The sequence below is a fragment of the Schistocerca gregaria genome, chromosome 5 (genome assembly GCF_023897955.1).
Source record: "Schistocerca gregaria isolate iqSchGreg1 chromosome 5, iqSchGreg1.2, whole genome shotgun sequence".
In the NCBI taxonomy this organism is placed as follows: domain Eukaryota; kingdom Metazoa; phylum Arthropoda; class Insecta; order Orthoptera; family Acrididae; genus Schistocerca; species Schistocerca gregaria.
In genome coordinates, this window is record NC_064924.1 from 531759413 (window position 1) to 531785164 (window position 25752).

The 25752-nt window shown below is 38.9% G+C and overlaps 1 protein-coding gene across 1 annotated transcript in view; it reads right to left on the bottom strand.

Annotated features, from left to right (window-relative positions):
• Positions 1 to 337: 337 nt before the first annotated feature.
• The window catches only part of LOC126273124 (protein KRI1 homolog), a 93402-nt gene continuing 67987 nt past the window's right edge, over positions 338 to 25752 (bottom strand). Inside the window, exons 7-11 of the mRNA XM_049976582.1 lie at positions 19524 to 19662; positions 2685 to 2776; positions 2304 to 2567; positions 1256 to 1416; positions 338 to 1025 (exon numbers count right to left, since the gene is read on the bottom strand). Of these exons, the coding sequence (XP_049832539.1) occupies positions 572 to 1025; positions 1256 to 1416; positions 2304 to 2567; positions 2685 to 2776; positions 19524 to 19662 (1110 nt within the window). The 3' untranslated portion in view covers positions 338 to 571. The remainder of the gene's footprint in view (positions 1026 to 1255; positions 1417 to 2303; positions 2568 to 2684; positions 2777 to 19523; positions 19663 to 25752) is intronic.

Consider the following 25752-nt stretch of genomic DNA (forward strand, 5'->3'; position numbering starts at 1 on the left):
TTACCTGTAAAGCACAGTAAGTATAAGTGTTTTAGTACAGATGATTGACAACAGCACATGGAGTGTAAAGTGTAATGTTGTGTTTTTATTGTTGCTGCCGATGAGAAAAACGGGACAGAATGAAACCCATATGTACGCTGCTTCCCTCAGATACCACCATTAACAATGGTGTAGTTTGATATATTATCTATGATATTGGTACAAAGTGTGGCAATGAGACATCTCTCTCCTCCCCTTACCAAAAATAGGAAGTTGCAAATATCCCTCACAAGCAGGATTCAAACTGACTATATCTGATATGCCTTTAAATGCCCTGTGAACTGAGATACAGAATATATAACAAATTATGCATAATTTATTTCACATGTTCACAATATTAAAACTATGTACATACACATTCGAACAACAAAATATGTCTCTTTAAACAACAAGGGATTGAATACAATATTTTGTAAACAAAAGTTGTCTTAAAGCAGTTTAAACCTTCATTAATTTGAAGATATAAACATATGCTATTACTGAAGTGTCATTTCCTCATAGTTTAAAATATTACAAGCAGACACAAACTATTTTATACTTCTTTTATGTTTCCATATTTCATTTTGTTTTTGAACTTCTTTGGGTTTATTCCATATGCTTTGAGCCGTGCATCTGACAGTTCTGTAACATTATTGTTGTTTTTGATATTGCCATTTACTTTACTTCTATTGTTCTTGTTCTTTTTGTGATGAGAATTCCTTACTGAGGCTTTTTGCATTTCTTTGTTGCTCATCTGTTCTATGAATTTGTTTCTTTTCTTCTTTTCCTTTCTCTTCTGAGGTTCTGTATGGGAACTAGAACTTTCTTTCACAGCTTTGCAATTATTTTCTGTAACAGATGTTTCTCCAGCTTGATGAGCAGGTAGGGTGGCAGTGACATGTTCATCATGAGAAGAAATTTCCAATGTCTGCTGATCATTGATCAAGCTGGACTTCTTTTTCTTCTTTTTTGGTGGCTCGTTGTTCAGCTCCTCTTCATCTGGCTCACTATTGACAAAGCAAACCGGTTTTTACAATTCTAGTCTCTTTGTGTGCATGAATAAATTAAAAATAATGCACACCACAAGCAAAGGCAGAAGAAAAGAGTGGAAGAGATCATAAATTTCCACTACACCTTCTTTTTTTTTGTAAATTTTGTATCAGAGCTCCATTAAGATAGATTACAACACAGGGTGTAATATAAATAAAATATGTTACAATAAATCATCATAACTTACTCAGTATACAAACTCCTCAAGATTTTTCTTTTTAACTTCTCGTTCTGTGCTTTCTTCTTATATGCTACAACATCATATTTTTCCACGTGTTCTGGTCTATACTGAACAGCCTTCTTCAAGGAACACCATTTATTTAGTTCCTTGTCATCAGCACGAAGAATCTTAAAAAGAGTATATTATTATTAGGTTTAGTATATATTAACTGCAGTTAGAAAAATCCCTCGAAATGGCACTTGATGAACAGCAGAAATAGCAACTGAGACAAAGTATGCCAACTTCTAAAGTTTTATTAATACAAGATATTACTGGAAAGTTACCCTAAATGAAGCAGAGGATGATTATGAAAAAGGGGGGGGGGGGGGATGGAGGAAATCTAAGCAGAGGAGCAGAGTACGAATGATGGGAAATAATGTGGAGAAAAGGATAGAAATGAGAAGTGAAAGACAGCTCAATTACTTTTAACAAATACATAACAACAATGGATATATACATCTCCCGACTTCTCAAAGTTACAGGAGTAAGAACTTGAAATGGGGTTGAGTTGTTTGTGGGAGGAGACCAACAGGGAGGTCTTTGGATTAGGGAAGGATGGGGAAAAAAGTCGGCTGTGCCCTTTCGAAGGAACCATCCCGGCATTTGCCTGGAGCAATTTAGGGAATTCACGTGGCCAGACATGGCCACAGAAAACCTAAATCAGGATGGCCGAATGCAGGTTTGAACTGTCGTCCTCCCAAATGCAAGTCCAGTGTGCTAACCACTGCGCCATGTTGCCCAGTAAAAAACTTCAAATTCAAGTGTGTAAGTAGGATATACATGGAATGGGACTGATTTCCTTCCTTCTAAATGTGATATACTACTGCCAAAATGCACTTAGGGACAGGATACAAGGTTTAAAGTTTGCTGCTTGTGCATGTTATTGTACAATGAATCAATTTCAACAAGGAGATGGCTTGACATACACACTGTTTCATAAACTTCTAATGCTTCCTTTCTTAAGGCTAAAATATCCTACTCTACTAAAACATAAATAAGTGTAGTATAGCTCTACCTCATCTATTGTTAATCCAAAGCTGTTAGGAACAACTTTTCTGTACTTGAATCTGCAGGGTAGATCACCAATAACATCTTCACAGTCAAGCTTATAATACTCTTCAAGATATTCATCAAAAGTCTGATCATTTGGATTAAATGAAGGTTTTGGCTTTGAGACAATTTCAGCAAATTTTGACTGTCTCCGTCGCTTCTTTCTCTTTTTCGATGACTCAATAAGCTCGGACTGTACTGCTGCCGTTGGATCATAATCACAATCCATCTGTAAAGTTGAATTAAGATGATATTTGTTTATTCTTGTAGCAATGATAAACATAACACATGATATTTAAAAAATCAAATAGCATACTACTGCATGTATGAAGATGTGAATCCTTACATTGAAATCTGGATCTTCACAGTGAGGTTCATAGTCAGCCTCCTCATTTTCAGCATACTGATGGCCATTTGACTGTAAATGTTCCCAGTTTTCTGAAGCAGAAAACAACACACTTGTGAACTTTAAAATTAAATCATGATCTAGTAAACATGTTCCTACACTATTCATCCAGTTATGATGAAGAAATTTGTTCAGTTGTTGTACTTCTGAGAGTGAAAGTTACTGTGGGGTAGGAACAACATACCTCCCATAGGGATGGAGTGAGGTAAAAAGGTGTGACTTAAAAGCAGAACTCACCAACATCTGGAGCAACTTCAACCAAATTTGGTATAGACATGGCTCAGAGGGACCAACATATCCCTGCTACAGTTAGGAATAGGGGTGACAAAGAGAAGATGTAACATGTAGAAATGTTCACAAACAACCCCTTGGTATTTTGTTTTGTCTATAAGTAAATGACTTGAAATACTTCAAAATTATGAAGTGCAATCGGTCTCCCACATGAGCCATTCAATGCATCAACAACATCGTGTTTTCGGATAAAAGATCATGAGACATGGCTCCATATCACACATAAATTTAACCACCTCTCTAGGAAAAGATCAAAGAATGGAAAATCCGGGATGGCCTCCTGGCCTCAATCTTCATTACTCAATGTCCTCACCCATCCAGCCCCTTTCTTGTTCCCAGTCCAGCACTACACAACCCTCTATTCCACCAATGCACCCAGTCTTTTTACTTCTCTCCTATTCTGCTACCCAGCCCCTGCCCCCACATTTCCTCTGCCCTCTGTCTAACCCCCCAATTGCACCTTGCTGCCCTAACCTGTCTCCACCTTGTCCCTGCATGCTCCCCAGAAGCACTGTGTGTGTGTGTGTGTGTTTATTTTTGACAAAGGTCTTGTTGGCTGAAAGCATATTTTGTGGCAATCTTATTGTTGCGCCTATCTTCAACTCAGCATCTCCGCTATATGTTGAGTAGCATGGTTTCAAAGGTAACCCTGCCTTTGATGGGATAGGTGATGTTTGTGACCGGAATGGAGTAGATAGTGGTGGGAGTATGTATGGGGTAGGTCTAGCATCGAGATCTGAGTGTACTGTGTAGGTTTAGTGGACATCACAATACCACTGTGGGAAGGGTAGGAAGAATAGTGGGCACGACATTTCCCATTTCAGGGCACAACAAGAGGTAGTTGAAACCATGGCAGAAAATGTGATTCAGTTGCTCCAGTCCTGGGAGGTACTGAGTTATGAGGGAAATGCTCCTCTGTGGCCGGGTAGTGAGACTTTGAGAAGTAGTGGGAGACTGGAAAGATAAAGCATGGGAGATTTGTTTTTGTACAAAATTGGGAGGATAATTATGATCTGTGAAGGACTCAGTGAGACCCTTGAAATATTACGAGAGGGACTGCGCGTCACTGCAGATGTGACAACCATGGGTGGGTAGGTTGTAAAGAAGGACCTTCTTGGTATGGAATGGACAGCAGCTGTCAAAGTGGAGGTATTGCTGGTGTTTAGTAGGTTTCATATGGACACAGGTACTGATGTAGCCACCTTTGAGGTGGAGGTCACATCTAGGAAAGAGGCTTCTTGGGTTGAGTAGGACCAGATCACAAAGATGTCATCAATGAATCTGAAGCAGGAGAGGGGTTTAGGAGTTTGGGAGTTTAGGAAGGATTCCTCTACATGGCTCATGAATAGGTTGGCATAGGATGGTGCCATGTGGGAATCCATAGCCATACCCCACATTTGGTTGTAGTTAGTGCCTTCAAAGGAGAAGTAATGGAAGATGATGATGTAGTTGATCACAACTACTAGGAAGGAGGCTGTTGGTTTGGAATCCATCAGGTGTTGGGAAAGGTAGTGCTCAATAGCGATAATGCAACGGTCATTAGAGATATTAGTGTAAACATAGGTGGCATCAATAGTGACAAGCAGGGCACAGTGTGGTACAGGGAAAGGAACTGTTGGAGAGCCGGTGGATGAAATGGTTGGTATCTTTTATATAGGAGGGTAGTTCTGCGTAATAGGCTGATGCTGTTGATCTATGAGAGCAGAAATTCTCTCAGGAGGGGCACAGTAATCAGTCAGAATGGCGTGTCCTTGGTGGTTTGATTTATGGATTTTAAGAAGCATGTAAAAGGTAGGAGTGCAGGGAGTGGTAGGGGTGAGAAGAGAGATGGACTCTGGGGAGAGGTTCTGTGATGGGTCTAAGGATTTGAGGAGAGACTGGAGGTCCTGCTGTATTTCTGGAATGGGGTCACTGTGGCAAGGTTTGTGGGTGGATGTATCTGACAGCTGGCAGGGTCCTTCTGTCAGGTAGTCTCTGCAGTTCAGAACAACAGTAGTGGAACGTTTGACCACAGGTAGGGCCATAAGGTTGGGATCAGTTTTTAGATGGTGGACTGTGATTCTTTCTGTGGATGTAAGGTTAGTATGCATGTTGAGGAATTTGTGGAATGATGGTGAGGGAAGGTTCGAGGTTAAGAAATTCTGGAAAGTTAACAGGGGGTGATTTGGGGCCAATGGGAGTGGATCATGGTTGGATGGAGTAGTGAACTGAGACAGGCAGAGTTCAACATTGGTCTTTGGTTGAGTCTGATTGCTAGGATTGATGGCAAGAAAGTGTTTCCACTGTAGGGACCAGGAGTAGGAGAGAAGGTCTTTTACAAGTCCTGCATGAATGAATTTGGAAGTGGGGCAAAAGGTCAAGCCTTTGGACTGATATTTTTGTGGGGCTAAGGCTTATGGAGGAAAGTTCATGGCTGTGTCTTGGGTCTGTTTAGGTTCTGGATTTTGTGTGGTGGTGGGAAGGAGTTTTGGAGGGTGAGGTAAATGTAGTAGGTCTGCGAGACATGGTTTGTCAGCTATGACGGAACGTGAAGGAGGTGTGTGATGGTTGTTGTAAAGGTGGACAGTGGTACTCCCAGGCAGGAGTAAGAAGTGAGCAGTGTAGAGAGTTTTTTTGAGGTGCCATTGTGCGTGTTACTCTAGTTTGTGGAGGGCAAGAGTTTCAATGTGTGTTATGGGTTCCAGATTTTTGGGATTGCATAGCAGGAGGATTTTACAGGTGGAGAGAAGACACTGCAGGATTTATGGTTGGTTGATATGGTTTTGTAGGAGTATGTTGGTGAGGGCTAAGGATTGGCAGAATCTGAACAGATGGAGGTCATTGTGGAAGGAGAGATGGCAGCCAGAGATGGGTAATTTGATGGTAGGCCATTTGGGGAGATTTAATGAGCCAAGCAACAAGGCAAGAACAATATGTGGGACTGGGATTTGACTACCGATAAGGAAAGTTGTTTGTATTGACGCAGATGGAAGGAGTATGGAATAGATGTGAAAAATTACATAAGTATCATAGAAGTATGTCCAAAAAAATTCTCAAAAACACATCCAAATACATGGGAAAAATCACGTGAATGATGAAACAGATGAAAAAGAGGGGAAACAATATGAAATCTGAGGGAGTCGATGATTATATATATATGTATATGATGAAATGGATGAAAAAGGGGGAAACAATATGAAATCTGAGGGAGTCGTCGATAGCTAAAGGCAAAAACTCACTAAAATTGGCATGAACTCACAATCTGATCAAAGTGTATATATACTGTGGGTAGCAGTTCCCATGGTGGTTAAGCGTAAAGAGGGGGGACGGCAGATGTAACTGGATGAGGGAATGAGACACAAGATCATGTGGCACCAAAAAGCTGTGGGAAATAACATGGGGAAATACGAAAGAGACACAGCGAGAGTGATCAATTTGAAGGTATAGGATTACTGATATCGGCAGAAGTAAGGAAGTAATGTGGGACATAAGCTGCAGCACCAACAATCAGCATGGCCATGTAGCTGGCTGTTGTGCCCGGCCAAGACCATTGATACAGTGTGGGTCATAAGTAGAGCATGCAGTGTGGTTCATAAGGCGACAAGAGAAAGACAGGAAAGAAGAGAAACAAAGACGGACATTGAGTATAGTAATACATAGAAAATAGTAACAAAGGAAAACAGCAATGGGTTAGGATGGATGAAAAGCTGTCAGGCAAAAATCAAACAATCCAGGATGGAATGTAACAATATTTTCAAAAGGATAGTTGCTACTCACCTTATAGTAGAGGTGCTGAGTCACAGATGGGAACAACAAAAAGACTGTCACAAAATAAGCTTTCGGCCCCTCCCCTGTTCCAACTCCAGCACCACACAGCTCTCTATTCCATCAACACACCCATTCTTTTTACTTCTCTCCTTTTCTGCTACCTTGCCCCTGACCCCCACCTCTCCCCTACCCTCCGTCCCACAGAAGCACTTCCCCTTCCCCCAACCCCTAACCTGCTATCCTTCGCCCTCCCCGTCCCTGCTTCCTCCTTATCCCCACCTAGTTGCCTCTCCCATCATGCAGTGCTGGTGCTGCTCACAGTGTGGCTTCAGCTGTCAGAGACTGGAGTTGTGCATGTGAGGTAGGTGTGTGTGTGTGTGTGTGTGTGTGTGTGTGTGTGTGTGTGTGTGTGTGTGTGTGTGTGTGTGTGTGTGTTTGTTTTGTCTATTTTTTGACAAAGGCCTTGTTGGCTGAAAGTTTATTTTCTGACAGTCTTTTTGCTGTGCCTACCTGTGACTCAGCATCTCCACTATATGGTGAGTAGCAACTACCTTTTCCATAATGTTGTAACAACCTCCCTAAATTTGCAGGCCATATAACTGTGGAGACTCAGAGACTTATCAGTGGCAGCACTTTTTCTCAACACAACAGTCAATTACTGGTAGAATTACAAGTTTCCTCAGGAGTCAGATGAAACTGCAGGTGTAATTCACTACAGATACAGATAAAATATGTGTGAAATACATTACATAAATCCTTGTTTTTCACAGTATCAGTTATATGTTGCATGCTCACAAGTAGTACAGTCAAAAAAATTATTTTTTTTGCAGAAGACGGTACGGAAAAAAATGTATATCCCAAAGCACTCAAATGGGCTTTTTCAAAATTAATTTAATGCACAAAAAATCATTCTTTTTCTTTATTTTGTATGTGTAAAAGAAAGCAGTCATATGTCACTTTCTACAAATCATGGAGATCATATTTGAGCAGCTGCCAAGTATTCTTATAGATGTTGACTTCATCATGATCACAGAAAACTTGCTGTTGATTAATATCATGAAGTAGTCCAACATCTGATAAAAAAAAACACACAACCTGCTTTTAATTACCTCAAGAAGCAGAACCATCTGTCATTGACAGTCCTGTCAATTTCAGACAACTGGCTAGCTCTGCAAACAATTTAAATATTCAAAAAAGTTGCCATCAAAGAGTTGTGTATGAGCACATGAATACCAATATCAGTGTCTAGAGCGAAATCAGCACTCCAAGATCTGGACCACCAAATACGTAGATGTCCACAGATATGAGCTTGCTTTTGAAGAATATAGTTTCTTATGCAAATTACTTGAGAAGCACGTCAAGTGACCTCATTGAAATGGTCAACAATTACGACTTCCTTTTTGGTTCCTCATTCTCAGCTCTAGCAACCTTTTCTAGCCTGAAGTGATGAGCAATTTGTTGGTTATGGTTGGTGCTACAGTGTCAAAACTCTTGAGAATCTGACAATGGACGACAGGATGTCATTATTAGCAAATATCCTGTTCACTGACACACTATTTTTATCATTACTTTTCCAAGCACTTATACAATGTAATTTTGAAGTCAAATGTATTGAAAAGACATGTTATCGACGACGTCCTTTTTTTTTTTTTTTAATTTCTTATGTGTGGTTTTGGGCATGCTCAAGTTTTGCTCTGGATTGAAGTGCTCCTCTGGATTGAAGATGCTCCTGTTGTGTATTCAGCTCCTTGAATCACGTACATTGAGTAGGTGATGGATTGCAATCTTGCAAAGCACAGAGAGCAATTGCATCAACTGGTACAGATGTGTCAGATGCACAATCATCACAAGGAAGGAATATACACTGCAGTTTTGATTTTCCTTGTGAAACCCATGAGAATACGACAGTTCTTAAAATTGAAGAAAAGAGAAAACAACTTGATTTGTCATCTGCAAATGGCAAGCAGATGAGTCAACGGTGAATTACTATAATCCTGATAATCTCAAGCTACAGAGAGTAAACATGAACTTTCAACCATCTGGTTCCGAGACTGATATTGCCATTTATATTTTGAAATATGTAGCCAAAGCTGAGAAAGACGTTATCAGCATAAATATCTGACTGGGTGTAGAAAAAGGTCATTGAAAAGGAGGTGGCAAAAACACTGCCCTTCATTTGATGGCACGCAGCATTCTCAACAATCGAGAGATGTCAAAAGAAGTAGTTGAAGTGCTTTGCAATCTTAAGTAGTGCCATCGAGTAGGCAGTGTGTATTTCTGTACAACGTTCACAAAGAAGAATGGTCATGGCTGCTGTTTTGGACAAGTGTTGGATACAAGTCAGTTGAAGATTAGGTTAGATTAATACTTGTTCTATAGATCATGAATACGACACTTTGTAATGATGTGGAACGTCTCAGGTTAATAAAAGATGTCTGTACAAGATATTACATTACACAAAATATTGCATGACACTAATGTTTAAGTTGTTGTTGTCCCCCCCACCCTCTTAATTTATATCTAAAAATTCAGCCAAAGAGTAGAAGGAGTTGTCATCTAGAAATTCTTTTAATTTATTTTTAAATGTTAGTTGGCTATCTGGCAGGCTTTTGATGCTGTTTGGTAGGTGACCAAAGACTTGTGGCAGCATAATTTACCGATTTCTGTGCTAAAGTCAGATTTAACCCTGATGAAGATCATCCTTTCTCCTGGTGTTATAGCTATGCACACTGCTACTACTTTTGAACTGGGTTGGATTATTACCAACAAATTTCAAAAATGAATATATATACTGTGAGGTTACTGTGAGGATCCCTAGATCCTTAAATAGATGTCTGCAGGATGACCGTGGGTGGGCTCCAGCAATTTTTCTGATTACCCGTTTTTGAGCAATGAATACTTTTCTACTCAACGATGAATTACCGCAGAATATGATGCCATACGAAAGTAGTGAATAAAAGTAGGCATAGTAAGCTAATTTACTGAGATTCTTATCACCAAAATTTGCAATAACCCTAATAGCATACGTAGCTGAACTCAAGACGTTTCAGCAGACCATCAATGTGTTGCTTCCAGTTTAACCTCTCATCAATGGACACATATAAAAATTTTGAAAATTCTACCTTAGCTACAGACTTCTCTTCAAAGTCTATATTTATTACTGGAGTTATGCCATTTACTGTATGGAACTGTATATTAAAAACAAAGATTCCAAGACTTACCAAGTGGGAAAGAATTTCTTTGCCTTTAAATATGTCTGCTTGTGTCTGTATATGTATGGATGGATATGTGTGTGTGTCTGTGTGTGCGCAAGTATATACCTATCCTTTTTTTCCCCCCTAAGGTAAGTCTTTCCACTCCCGGGATTGGAATGACTCCTTACCCTCTCCCTTAAAACCCACATCTTTTCATCTTTCCTTCTCCTTCCCTCTTTCCTGACGAAGCAACCGCCGGTTGCGAAAGCTCGAAATTTTGTGTGTGTGTTCGTATGTTTTTTTATTGTGCCTATCTACCGGCGCTTTCCCGCTTGGTAAGTCTTGGAATCTTTGTTTTTAATATATTTTTCCCATGTGGAAGTTTCTTTCTATTTTATTTACTGTATATACTGTGTATCAAAATTTAAAGAGAGAAGACAAAGTCAGGCACAATACACTCACAACTGAGCAGAGAAAATTATACCACCTTGACAAACATTACATCAATGTAGGCATCAACTATTCAGACACCTCTATGTTTATTCACTTCTGGAGGCATTGGAACAGGCAAAAACTTTGTCCTCAGAGAAATGTGTGAATTGGTACAAACTGTGTACAGCAAGGCTGATGCCATCCTGGACACTGCACCAACTGGTGTAACAGCTAAGAACACAAAAGGAGTGACTTGCCATTGGACTTTCAACCTTCAAAATTAGCAGAAGCATCAAATTCCTTTAGTGCCATTGGCTGGTGAACAAGCAGAGAACGAATTCACTAAATTCGGAGACAATCATTGGGTCATACTTGATAAAGGCTCTATGATTCCATAAGAAATGTTAGCTGCAATCAGCAGGAGACTCAGAAAAGCCAAACAATGGCCAAATGGGAATTCAGTAATTTAAACATTGTTCTCATTGGAGACCTGTTTCAATTGCAATCTCTTCGTGGCTCAAGGATTTTCAAGCAGCCGAAACCTTATGAGCACAATTTTAACCTGTGCCAATTATTCAGTTTGGTAGAGCTCCCACAGGGTATGCGACAGCAAGGTAATGTCTTCGAACTGCTTCATCAACTTCATGAAGGCAGCTTCACTTCTGATGAAACGGATGTTGTCTACAGCAGAATTATAATCTGAGGTTGATTTGAGATTGGTGAGGGTAAAGCAGTTGTTTCACATACGTCCAACAAACGCATAGTGCATTGCCTGGAGCCATTAGAGGCTTGCAGAACTGGCTGGAAAAGTTTATAAATTTCTTGCCATGGATATATACTCCAGAATGTCAGAGGAAGCATGAAAGCCGGGACCAAGTAAGCACCACAACTGAAATGGCAATGACTGTGGTGGACTTGCTGATGAAATCGTTATTGCAGCTAGCACTCGATATACACTGAGAGTTAAACATTCCAGTTGGCACTGGTCTCATCAATGGCGCACTTGGTGAATTGTTGAGATTCGCTGGATGTATTCAGATCAGCTTCACAAAGGTCAGCAACCACTTAAAGTTCTCATTCACTTTGATGATTCTCTCAACATTTTAATTAATGATACGTAAAATCCAGCAACTTCAGCTGTCTCTGACACTGAGCAGGGCTTACTTTGGCTTCTAGTGTGGTCTACTTGGACAGATGAATATTCGTCACTGGTCAAGCCTATATGGTGTTGAGCACATCTCGATCTTGAGACTCTTTTTTTCATTTTAGTTTATAATGAAAAAAATTGACTGTTCTATGGTTGTGTATTGTGTTTGACACAGGACAACATTTTAGAATGGAATGATTTTCTAAACTATGATCACATTGCTCTTTGGCAGTGACAACAGTGAGCATGAAGGTCAACCAAATCAAGAGCTGAAAAAGTTACCAGGATTCCACTTCTCATCACATTCGAAATTATAGGTTTCTTTATTTTATGTTGAAAAAATAAAATAAACATCAAATCATAACAGAAGTTGGAACTTACCTGCTTTCTATTGATCTATATATTCTTAATAATAATAGAATACTGATAAATACTTAAGTATATTAAACTGCATGTTTTCTGGACAAAACTTGAAATAAAAAGACATTGGGAAGGATCAAATGTTTTGTGAAATCATTTATCTTAAGTTAAGAAATAAAATAGGTTAGAGAAACATTTGATGCACCTTTGAATGACGCTCAATATCACGTACAGGAAATGAAATGCTGATTGAGAGCCTGAAGTTCAATGTTTACTTACAATCTCAATATTTAAAGAGTACAGGAGGATATCTGTCAGGAGGAATACGTAGACCATGCAAAGTCTGCTACTGTGTGGCCTTAACAAATTTCTATTATTTATGGCCAAAGGTATAAAAAAAGTCCCATCAATTTTTCAGCCTCAAAAATAATGTTTCTGTAGGGAACCATTCAAATATCAGGAAAAATAACATTTATGGCACAATAAGTATTGTCTCCCTACCACGTACTGTCCTTATCATTGGTTTTGCTTGCTCGCCTTTCCCAATATATATATATATATATATATATATATATATATATATATATATATAAAACAGAAAGAAACTTCCACATGGGAAAAATATATTAAAAATAAAGATTCCAAGACTTACCAAACGGGAAAGCGCCGGCAGACAGGCACATGAACAAAACACACAAACACACACACAGAATTACGAGCTTTCGCAACTGGCAGTTGCTTCGTCAGGAAGGAAGGAAGGAGAGGGAAAAATGAAAGGGTGTGGGTTTTAAGGGAGAGGGTAAGGAGTCATTCCAATCCCGGGAGCGGAAAGACTTCCCTTAGGGGAAAAAAAGGACAGGTGTACACTCGCACACACACACACATATCCATCCGCACATACACAGACACAAGCAGATATATATATATATATATATATATATATATATATATATATATATATAAGAGTACATGATTTTGAACAACATTCAAAGACATATAATCCATTTTGTTTCTTACTCTTGGGAAATGATTCCACAAAACATTTGACCTTTTTTCAATTCTTTTTACTGATGACACTTTATGTCTGGTACTTTTGGTTGTGACAACTGTTGTGACATTGATTGTTCAAACCATTCATATCCATCTTTCCATTAAAAGTTTCACTAGTGAAAACCCATTGTTGAGTGGTGTTGCTCTGTAGCTTTGTACAGTCTAATCCACTGCTTTGTGGAAACTTTGACCACTTGTTTTACACAAAAATGATACTTCTTTTGCAAACTGTGAATAATCAGGCGTGAGTAATACTCCAAAATGAGCCCCAATGTCACCCACAAATTTCTTCAATGTACCAAGATGTGAAAACATAGACTTTAAATGTTTCATAACCTCTGACTCATGATAAAGAATGCAACAGTGCAATAAGGAAAAGTGTTTTGTGTGAATTCTTTGTCTTTATGTTGCACTGTGGGCATTGATCAATCAGTTTTTAAATGTCAGACAAGATTCTTGGCAACCATATTGATTGTCGCATCATTGCTCTGCCTTTTCTAATTTCTTGGAGTCTTCTGTGGATTCTTGTTAAGACACTCTTTTCTCTATAAACCATGTTTTGGAAATGAAGAACACACTCCATAAGCCAAGGTCACAGTGGAGACAATTTTATTGTTCCAAGATGACCAGTTTCAACTGTCTTTTGCTGCCATCATCTGATGTGGAAGTTACTACAAAATTGGCAGCATAAGATTGTTGAAGCAGACAAAAATGTCTACTATGCAATCGCAACACACAAAGTGTGTTCTTCATTTCCAAACATACTTACTGCTCCACAGCACAGCATGTATTGCTATTGCCACTATCCCTATAATCACTGTGCATTTACATCCATTCAATTGTTGCTGCTGTAACTTTGTAAGTGTTTGTCACCTGTATCTTACTGCTGAGCTTCAATAATCTCTTGAAGTCATCTATCCATAGCATAAAGATCACCCGTTATTACAGTTACACATGCACAAAAACTTACAAAATGAAAACACTGATTTTGGACATTACATTACTACTAAATGTCCAAACTCTGCATTTTTACAATGCACATTATCTGTACTTCAAGTCTACACAGCTGATAATAGAAGAAAAAAATTATTCCTGGCAGCTGTTTATTTTAATGGCATTTGTTTTGCCACCAGACTAAAATGTATTTAAAAGGATCAGTGGAAACCCTAACAAGTAAAAATAATGGCAAATAATGTGGTAAGCAACTGAAGATGAGCCCTCAGGGCCGGAAATGAACTGTGCTGTAAAAGAAATATCATTGGCGATGGAAGGCTCATGAATAAAAATAAATAAATAAATATATTACAGAGCTTCAATAAGCTTTACACCTAGGTATATCAGTCTTTGCCAGCACATATAGTTTATGGTACTGCTGCAGTCTAAATTCTATGTACCTAAGTAACTGTAGCTCTGCATAATGTAATATCACATAGACCATATGTCATATGTAAGAGTTTGACTGTTGCATGCAGTGCTCTGCTCAAGATGATTGCCAGTCATAACTGGTATACTGTTTATTGTAAATAGTTTAAACAAAAAATACAAATATACACTAACATTTGAGAAAAACTTTTAAAAATACACATGGCTGAAATAAATTACATGGTACAGATGAAGAGTAATTCAATACAGAGCTGATCACATTTTACATGGTCTATGACTTGAACAACCAAGTATAGTATGAAGATTCATTATGCTGCTATCAAGAGACTAAACTCTGTGGCGTCAAGGGGAGCCAGATATATTTCTTGGGAATTTATACATATTGCAGATCCATCACATCCCAGACATGTTCAATGGGCAACATGCCAAGCAAACATACAGGCAAATGGAGCAGCAGAGCAGTAGCCATCTATTACTGAAGTAAGTTTGTACATTCTCACAAACTGTGACTATAAATTGTCCTAAAACATGACATATAGAGTTTCCTGAATGAAAAGCAGGTCCCCAGAGTCCAAATTTTTGCTGACTTAGCAGCTGTTGTTCCAACTGGAATCAATGCTCTTGGCAGTTCTATACTATGCTGCTTAAAAATGTACAATGCCACATTGTGAAGACTATGGTAGCACTAGCACATATGCATCCATCACTGTGGGAGAGGTTGATATGGTACTTGTCTCAAGAGATTACTTTCTGCCATTTCAAATGACAATCCACATACAATGTTGCCCGAGATTTGTGGTTCCTGAACAATGAAAGTAGACAAAAATGGACCTTGTGTCTATTTTATCATTTTGGCTTGAGGGATCAAGGGAATTAGTCTGAAGGGCCTCAGACATAATAGTGTTCCTGGATTCCACTGACCAGTGCAGTTTTTGTGGGAACAAATTATCATGTCAGGTGCTGAATGTCAGAATTTGGGGCTGGATGATTTGATTTTGTAGTAGAAGGTAACAACAGAACTGGGAAGAACCAGGAAAATAAAGTATCAAACAATGGAAATTTCCAGGTAGGAATATCAACAGTGCAGGAAAAGATAAGATTGCTACTTATTGCAAAGATGACAAGTTGCAGACAGGCACAATTAAAAGACACTTACTGAAAGCTTAGGTGTAAGGGTCTTTTAATTGTACCTGTCTGCAACTTAACATATCATCTTTACAGTAAATAGCAATCTCTCTTTTCTTGCACTATGAAGTATGCTTGACTAGATCTGGACATTTCATTTTCTCAAAATTTCTTCCAGTGGACAGAGCCAAAGCTTCACTCCAACATTCTGTCAATGTACTAAAGCCAAATCCTTCAATGGTAAATGTTCAGTGGTTCAACTCTTGACATTTTTTAGTTTTATAAATAACATGTACATGTGTTGTTAAAAAAAGGTGTTGGATATTTGAGGGCTGGTATACCCACAAAAACAAAAAATAGGTCCAATAAACACATGACATCTGCAGACATGTTATAGGAGGTGCTCAATGTGTTGTCTGTCCTTGGCAATGCACCCCTCTGCCCTCCACTGTAGGGACTCACGAATTCTTTGAAACACACCCTGTTCTTGTTGTAAGTGCTGGCAGGCACTGAAGATGTGAACCTGTAGTGTCTGGACATTGTTGACTGCAGTGATGTAGACTAATGCCTTCAAGAGTCTAGGAAATGGGGAGGCCTTGGTGTGGAGCTTCCCCAATCAATACAGTGGTTCCAAAATATTAGCATCAGATTTACTTGCACATTGCAGAGGTAGTATGCTGGTGGACTATTGTGCATAACACACATCTGTAGTCTTTGCTGACACGGCACATTCTCCAACAAGGGACACAAAATGTAAACAAGGAATTAGTTAAATGAACCCTATTTAATATTTGTGGTGCAATGTGACTGCCCTAGAGATTTTTCACCAAGAACAGTGGCCCGGCCATTGCTAGAGAAATGATGTTGATGCCTTCTTTCTGCAACCGCACAGGGATTTTCATCATCCCACACATGCCGCTCCATATGAAGTCAGTTATCAATATACAGACATCTGGTGGCAGTGGATGTACACTATCTGATGTGCAAGAGGGCATCCAAAAGAAACCGAACCTTTTATATTTTTAACTTATTTATTCACATTTCAATCACAAACTCTAAGACCTTTTCAAACTACTCTTCACTTGCACTAATACCCTTGTCTAATCTTATATTCCATTTTTCAAAACATTGTTTAAATTTGACTTCTATTATTCTTGACTCCACCTCCATTGTGTTTTTCTTCACCTCAGCAACATCAGCAAGTCACAAGGGGCAAGGTCAGGTAAGTATGGGAGTCTGGAACAGGGGTCATACTATTTTTGGTCAAGAACTGTAGTGAAGACAGGTCTTTGTAAGCAGGGGCATTGTCACGATGGAGAAACCAGTCACCCAAATGCCACACATCATGGCACATTTTCTGTACTCTGCTGTGCAATCTTTTAAAAACTTCCAATCAGAAAGCCCAGTTAACTGTCTGACTCTGTGGAACAAACTCTGAATGGACAACTCTTCTAACATCGAAAAAACAAATCAGCATTGTTTTAACATTTGATTTCACCTGACAAGCTCTCTTGAAGCGCACTTGAAATCTTCTACTCGTTCACTGTTGCTTTGATTCAGGATTATACGCATAGCATCAAGTTTCATCACCTGTGATCATTTTTGGAAAACAGTTTGAATCATTTTGGGACTCTTCTATCAAAGCCCTCCATACTTCCATGTGACCTTGTTTTTTCAGCAGTCAGCAGTCTTGGCATGAATTTGGCAGCCACTCTTTTCATTCCCAAATCTTCTGTCACAATTCACTACACTGAACTCCATGTCACTCCCAAAAGCTCCACAATTTCTTCAACGGTCTGTTGTCAATCTTTGTTGATGAATGCATGAATATTTTCAACATTTTCCTGTGTTTGGACTGTGGGAGGTTGACCACAATGAGGTTTGTCATCAAATGACATTTCACCATTTTTGAAATGGGAAAACCACTCAAACACTTGAGTTTTCCCCATAGCATTGCCCTTGTATGCCGCTTTTAACATTCCAAGAATTTTTGTTCCAATATTTCCAAGCAAAAAGCTGACTTTCACCACCATATGCTATTCATGAAAACCAGCCATTGCAAAAACAACTATCACACAAAACAGCTGTCATCATAAACTCTGCCAAAACTAGTCCTGACCTTCTTCAACAACGACACTAGGCTTATTGACTCTGGAATGTTTGCACTATGTGTTCCTAGCAGCAAAATGCAGTACTACAAAATCTCTGCAAACCAAACATTTAGTTTGGTTTATTTTGAGGACCTCCTCATATCTGACATCTCTGTGCCCTGCTTATACAGTTCTGGCTCTTATTTTAATGTACTTAATGCTGCATGGGAGTGTGTCTGCTTTCAGTTTACCTCTGTGTTTTCAGTGATCAGATGGCAATGTGGCACATGTAAGGACTTTATAATTCATGTATCTCATGCCCTGAAGATGGGAATATAACTTTGCAGAAACTAGTAATCAGTATATGTATCAGATGCAATCTGGGCAATAAAACTTCTATTTTGGGAACTTTTCCATTTGACATAGAAATAACTCTCCTTCCGACAATGTCCGGCAATGAAATTAGTTTGACTGATGGATCTTGAAGATATGTTCAGGGGTAAACACAGAGAAGCCAAAAGTGTCAATTCACTTGGACTCGTCTGTGAATATTGCATTATAGTTACAGCACTATTTACAATTCCATAAAAAACTGAATTAAAACATACATTATCTCATGTATACAGGCTACACAATGTTTGACCATTGACTCCAAAGTCATTCTTCATTAAGGTGACACTTACGGAACCACTGGTGTACTGCTTCCCTGGATTTGTGATTTGTGTGTATGTACATGAGGGGAGGAGGGTGGGGGAAAATGCCTCCCTTTACAAGTAGAGATTTCTAGGAGGAATTTCTTTGATTTTGTTCACATGCCATCTTAGATTCAGTCATGACTGGGCACATCAAGTGCCATATTAGAAGCCAAATCCAGCCCCCCACAAAGGAAAGGACATTTGCAGGACTAAGTATTTTTGGGTCTGAAGTTCAACATGGTTGTATGGTAGTGGCAGAATGATGGACCCTGATCAATAGTGGTAAAAGCCACCATAAACTGCTCTGCCTTTGTTTGGGTGATGTTTCCATATGGTTTCAGCAGGCAGTCCCATGCCTGCACAATGGCACGGTAGTTTGCCACAATTTCTACATACTGCCTGTACCTAGCATGCCAAAGTAGTGTGTCCGAAACACTGATGTTCAAAGGACCTTAAAGGGTGTATTATGTAGGGCTGATATTTTAAGAAGAGGAACAGACTTGTTGAAAAACAATAAAAATGTAGTAGTCTTTTGCAGTTCACCACTGACAATTGTCATATGTTGAACAATGGAAAATCCACGATGGAATGTAAAAATATTATGAAAAGTTGCTACTCATCACGTAGTGGAGATGCTGGCTCGCAGATAGGCACAGCAAAAAGACTGTCATTGTGACAGTCTTTTGTTGCGCCTATCTGCGACTCATCATCTCTGCTATATGGCGAATAGCAGTTTTCATATGTCATATACATCAGACACTCCTTCGGCTTCCCATTCTTCTTTTAATTCACTTATGTAAGTTCATTTTCTATGCATAAAAATTAAAGTGTCAAGCAGCTTCACCATGACTGGGCGAAGTAGAATGACACATCATGACCAGTTGTACCCAGCCCAATATGCTCATCAGTGATGTCAGCTGTTTAAGAAATATTTAGAATCATGCCGATTATTTTAAAATCTGGCCACTCACTTGTATTATAATGACACATGACAAATGAGGTTTGAATGTAACCCAAATATACCTTAAACCATACACTTGACAATGGTTACACAGCTGAAATTGTGCAGTAGCAAAAGGGACAGTGTAAAAGGATATTCTAATCCAAGTTACAAGAGCCAGTGCAGTAGATTATTGTCATTCATTCCATTCACTTTACACTACTCAGAATTATACACTTAAATATTTTTGTTGAAGTATCACGAACTACACAGGTGTTTGTCAATGAACTATAATTGTGTTATCAGTGCTATATTTTTTAGTTACCAATCTCAAGTTCATCATCAAGTTCTGGAAATTCTGGTTTTGCTGAATCTCCTTCTTCGGCATAATACTCCTCACTGAATAACTGATTCATTCGTTTGTCATATTCTTCTGGATCAAAATCTCCTTCAATATCCTCATCCTGCAATTGAAACACATATTTTAGAGGATGATCAAGTAACAACTTTTGTTTACGACTGATACTCTAACCACTGTGAAAATCTCAACCTTTTCTCTACAAGCAAATTACTAAAACCAATAAATACATTATTCTCTACAATGATTTAAACACTTTTGCCTTTAAAGGGCAGACCAACACTGACGCTTGTCTTTCATTCAAAGAGAGTATTTTACATTGGATTTAACTTTATCACTGTATATGCCATCATCTAATGTCTCTATCAAAACTGTTACTGATAATATACTGTTGCTGAGATTGTCTAATCCCCAAAGAGTAGCTGACTCTTCCCAAATTTTAAGAAATCAGTTGGATTAGTTTTCTAAACACAATCTTTTCAGCTTTATGACCTCAGATAATTTGCTAGGATCATGTCACAATTAATACCTGTTTTACTGCCAGCACACAAAGCACCCCTAAAGGTGGCTACAATGTAACTGCAAGCTCAAACAACAATTATTTGCAAGAGCCCGACGAATCCTCTTCACTTACAGACACAGTTCATGCACGCATATATAAGCATTAGTGCGTGTTTGGATAACATCAAGCTTGGTCGACAATAATGTGTTCTCTTGATACAGGTTTGACTTCAGAATGAATGAACATTCTGTCAAATGTAATATATTTCATTAAAAACTGGATAGCATTATGAGATAAGTTACAGTACTACACAGAAGACTGATAGCAACAGTGATTTTTTTCAGGTGGGAAGAGCTATGAAAATCTCAAATATACTCTAAAGATAGAAAATCCAAGATGGAATAACAACAATATTAAAAATATAGATTGCTATTTATCACATAGAGAAAGCATTGAGTGGCACTGAAAAGAAAAAGACTGCTAGACGTTGTTAGCTAGCAGACTGAGTCATTCATCAGAGGCAGACAAAACAAAACATACACAAATTCACACACATACATACAGTCCCCATGAACTATTGACCTTGCCATTGGTGGGGAGGTTTGCGTGCCTCAACTATACAGATAGCCATACCGTAGATGCAATCACAACATAGGGGTATCTGTTGAGAGGCCAAACAAATGTGTGGTTCCTGAAGAGGGGCAGCAGCCTTTTCAGTAGCTGCTGGGGCAACATTCTGGATGACTGACTGATCTGGCCTTGTAACATTAACTACAACAGCCTTGCTGTGCTGGTACTGTGATTTGCTGAAAGCAAGGGGAAACTACAGCTGTAATTTTTCCCGAGGGCATGCAGCTTTACTGTATGGTTACATGATTATGGCGTTCTCTTGGGTAAAATATTCCAGAGGTAAAATGGTCCCCCATTCAGATCTCCGGGCAGGGGCTACTCAGGAGGACATTGTTATCAGGAGAAACAGAACTGGAGTTCTATGGCTTGGAGCGTGGAATGTCAGATCCCTTAATCAGGCAAGTAGGTTAGCAAATTTAAAAAGGGAAATGGATAGGTTAAAGTCATATACAGTGGGAATTAGTGAAGTTCGGTGGCAGGAAAAACGATTTTTGGTCAGACGAATACATGGTTATAAATACAAAATCAAGTATGGATATTGTAGGAGTAGGTTTAATAGTGAATAAAAAAAAAAAAAAGGAGCACAAGAAAGCTACTGCGAACAGCATAGTGAACGCATTATTGTAGGCAAGATAGACATGAAGCCCATGTCTACCACAGTAGTGCAAGTTTATATACCAACTAGCTCCGAAGATGACAAAGAAATACATGATGACATAAAAGAAAACATTCCGATAGTGGTGGGAGATGAAAATTTAATAGTCATGGATGACTGGAATTCAATAGAAGGAAAATGAAGAGAAGGAAAGTAGTAGGAGAATATGGAATTGGGGTAAGGAGTGAAAGAGGAAACTGCCTGGTGGAGTTTTGCACAGAGCATATCTTAATCATAGTTAACACTTGGTTTAAGAATCAAGAAGGAAGGTTGCGCATGTGGAAGAGGCCAGGAGATCCTCTGCTGCCTTCACTACTTCATCCCTCAGAGCTACCCACTCTTCTTCTACTGTATTTCTTTCCCCAATTCCTGTCAATTGTTCCCTTCTACTGACTCAGAAACTCTGTACAACCTCTGGTTTAGTCAGTTTATCCAGCTCCCACCTCCTTAAATTCCCACCTTTTTGCAATTTCTTCAGTTTTAATCTACAGTTCATAACCAACAGATTGTGGTCAGAGTCCACATCTACCCCTGGAAAAGTCCTACAATTTAAAACCTGGTTCCTAAATCTCTGTCTTACCATTATATAATGTATTTGATACCTTTTAGTATCTCCAGCGTTCTTCCATGTATACAACCTTCTTTTATAATTCTTGAACCAAGTGTTTGCTATGATCAAGTTATGCTCTGTGCAAAATTCTAACAGACGGCTTCCTCTTTCATTTCTTAGCCTCAATCCATATTCACCTACTATGTTTTTTTCCTTCTCTCCCTTTTCCTACTCTCGAATTCCAGTCACCCATGACTATTAAATTTTCGTCTCCCTTCACTACCTGATTAATTTCTTTTATCACATCATACATTTCTTCAATTTCTTCGTCATCTGCGGAAATAGTTGGCATATAAACTTGTACTACTGTAGTAGGCATGGGCTTCGTGTCTATCTTGGCCACTATAATACGTTCACTATGCTGTTTGTAGTAGCTTACCCATACTCCTATTTTTTTATTCATTATTAAACCTACTCCTGCATTACCCCTGTTTGATTTTGTATTTATAACCCTGTATTCACCTGACCAGAAGTCTTGTTCCTCCTGCCACTGAACTTCACTAATTCCCACTATATCTAACTTTAACCTATCCATTTTCCTTTTTAAATTTTCTAACCTACCTGCCCGATTAAGGGATCTGACATTCCACGCTCCAAGCCGTATATGCCAGTTTTCTTTCTCCTGATAACGATGTCCTCTTGAGTAGCCCCGCCTGGAGATCCGAATGGGGGACTATTTTACCTCTGGAATATTTTACCCAAGAGGATGCCATCATCATTTAACCATACAGTAAAGCTGCATGCCCTCGGGAAAAATTATGGCTGTAGTTTCCCCTTGCTTTCAGCAGTTCGCAGTATCACAACAGCAAGGCCATTTTTGTTAGTGTTACAAGGCCAGATCAGTCAATCATCCAGACTGTTGCCCCTGCAACTACTGAAAAGGCTGCTGCCCCTCTTCAGGAACCACACGTTTGTCTGGCCTCTCAACAGATACCCCTCTGTTGTGGTTGCACCTACGGTACGGCTATCTGTATCGTTGGGGCACGCAAGCCTCCCCACCAATGGCAAGGTCCATGGTTCATGGGGGAAGGCTAGAAGAAATCCTTGGGTAACAGAAGAGATATTAAATTTAATTGATGAAAGGAGAAGGTATAAAAATGCAGTAAATAAATCAGGCAAAAATGAGATCAACAGGAAGTGCAAAATGTCTAAGCAAGGATGACTATGGCTAGAGGACAAATGTAAGGATGTAGAGGCATATATCACTGGCGTAAGATAGGTATTGTCTACAAGAAAATTAAAGGGACTTGGAGAAAGAGCACACTGGTACGAATATCAAGCGCACAGATGGAAAACCAGTTCTAACCAAAGAAGGGAAAGTACACAGAGGGTCTATACAAGGGTGATACAATGGAGGGCAGTATTATGGAAATGGAAGAGGATGTAGATGAAGATGAAATGGGAGATATGATACTGCATGACGAGTTTGACAGATCAATGAAAGATCTGAGTCCAAAAAAGGTCCTGGGAGTAGACAACATACTTTTAGAACTACTGATAGCCTTGGGAGTGCCAGCCCTGACAAAACTCTGCCATCTGGTGAGTGAGATGTGTGAGACAGGCGAAATACCCTCAGACTTCAAGAAGAATATAATAATTCCAATTCCAAAGAAAGCAGGTGTTGACCGGTGTGAACATTATCGAACTATCAGTTTAATAAGTCACAGCTGCAAAATTCTAACGTGAACTCTTTAGAGGCATATGGAAAAACTGCTAGGTGCTGACCTTGGGGAAGATCAGTTTGGATTCCATAGAAATGTTGGAAGACGTGAGGCAATACTGACCCTATGACTTCTCTTAGAAGCTAGATTAAGGAAAGGCAAACCTACGTTTCTAGCATTTGTAGACTTAGAGAAAGCTTTTTAAAATGTCGATTGGAATTTTCTCTTTCAAATTATGAAGGTGGTAGGGGCCAAATACAGGGAATGAAAGGCTATTTACAATTTATACAGAAAACACAAGGTAGTTATAAGAGTCGAGGAGCATGAAAGAGCAGCAGTGGCCGGGAAGGGATTGTGACAGGGTTGTAGCCTATGTTATTCAATCTATATATTGAGCAAACTGTAAAGAAAAATTTGGAGTAGGAATTAAAATCCATGAAGAAGAAACTAAAAATTTGAGGTTTGCTGATGACACTGTAATTCTGTCAGTGACAGCAAAGGACCTGGAAGAGCAGCTGAACGGAATGGACAGAGTCTTGAAAGGATGATATAAGATAAACATCAACAAAAGCAAAACAAGGATAATGAAATGTAGTCAAATAAAATCATGTGATGCTAAGGGAATCAGATTAGGAAATGAGACACTTAAAGTAGTAGACAAGTTTTGCTACTTGGGGAGCAAAATAACTGATGATGGTTGAAGAAGAGAGGATATAAAATTTAGATTGGCAATGGCAAGGACAGCGTTTCTGATGAAGAGAAATTTCTTAACATCAAGTATAGACTTAAATTTCAGGAAGTCATTTCTGAAAGTATTTGTATGGACTGTAGCCATGTAAGGAAGTGAAACATGAAATGATAAATAGTTTAGACAAGAAGAGAATACAGGCTTTCAAAATGTGGTGCTGCAGAAGAATGCTAAAGATTAGATGGCTATATCACGTAACTAATGAGGAGATACTGAATAGAATTGGGGAGAAGAGGAATTTGTAGCAGAACTTGACTAGAAGAAGGGATCGGTTGGTAGGGCATGTCTGAAGCATCAAGGGATCACCAATTTAGTATTGGGGGGCAGCGTGGAGGGTAAAAATCATAGAGGGAGACCAAGAGATGAATACACTAAGCAGATTCAGAAGGATGTGGGTTACAGTAGGTACTTCGAGATACAGAAGCTTGCACAGGATAGGGCAGCATGGAGAGTTGCGTCAAACCAGTCTCTGGACTGAAGACCACGACAACAACAGCCACTGTCAGCGATTTATAACTGACGAAGGACATAGTAGCTGATAATATCTATCACTGTTTTCTCAATGTGCTTGTCTGCAAGTCAACACCTACTCTATGAGTAGCAGTCTACCCTTTTCATATTGTTATTATCCAAATACACATTTGTAATGGCAGTGTCTTTCTGCCTAAGTGCCTCATCTGTAGCAGTCCCAGTTTAATAGCTACTCCTGAATTATTTTTATTACCTACTCCTGTAGTTGGTCCTCAGGGAATTTACCATTTAAGAATAACATGTTTGTTTGTGGCAGTGTCAAATGTTTTGTATTTCTTTTAAAAGCAGCATACCTATTTGCATTCCTGACACATAATTATGACTCAATGCCGGCTTCAATGTGTTAAAACATATTCGAGCAATCCACAACTGATTTGTTTCATACTGCTCCACACTATAGAGTCTACAATGTGACTATTAAGATTTTTTCATTACTGATGTTGGCTTGTATAAGCTTACACACTGTTCATGAACAGTTAGAGCTGTGCATGTTGACAGGATTGAGAAAGTTTGCATAATTAGAAATTGATCATGCTTTCAAAATGGTAATCATTTTACTAGAGCATATGGAACAGTCATCTAACTTTGAAACATACTTATGTTCAAGATATTTTAGTATTTATAGTCAAATGTTTCTGAAGGTTCAACATATAAACTTTGCCACCACTCTGAGAATCAACTATTTCTCTAGGCATTATTCATTGCTCTTCCCTATAACTTTTATTAATTTCTGCTTGTGTAATCACAGTTTCTGTTTTGGTATTAATCTAAAGTTCATCATAATATGGATACTATTTCTATATGCAGTATTGTGAACAGTTCCCACACATTATTGATGAAGTTACAAAGACCATATTAG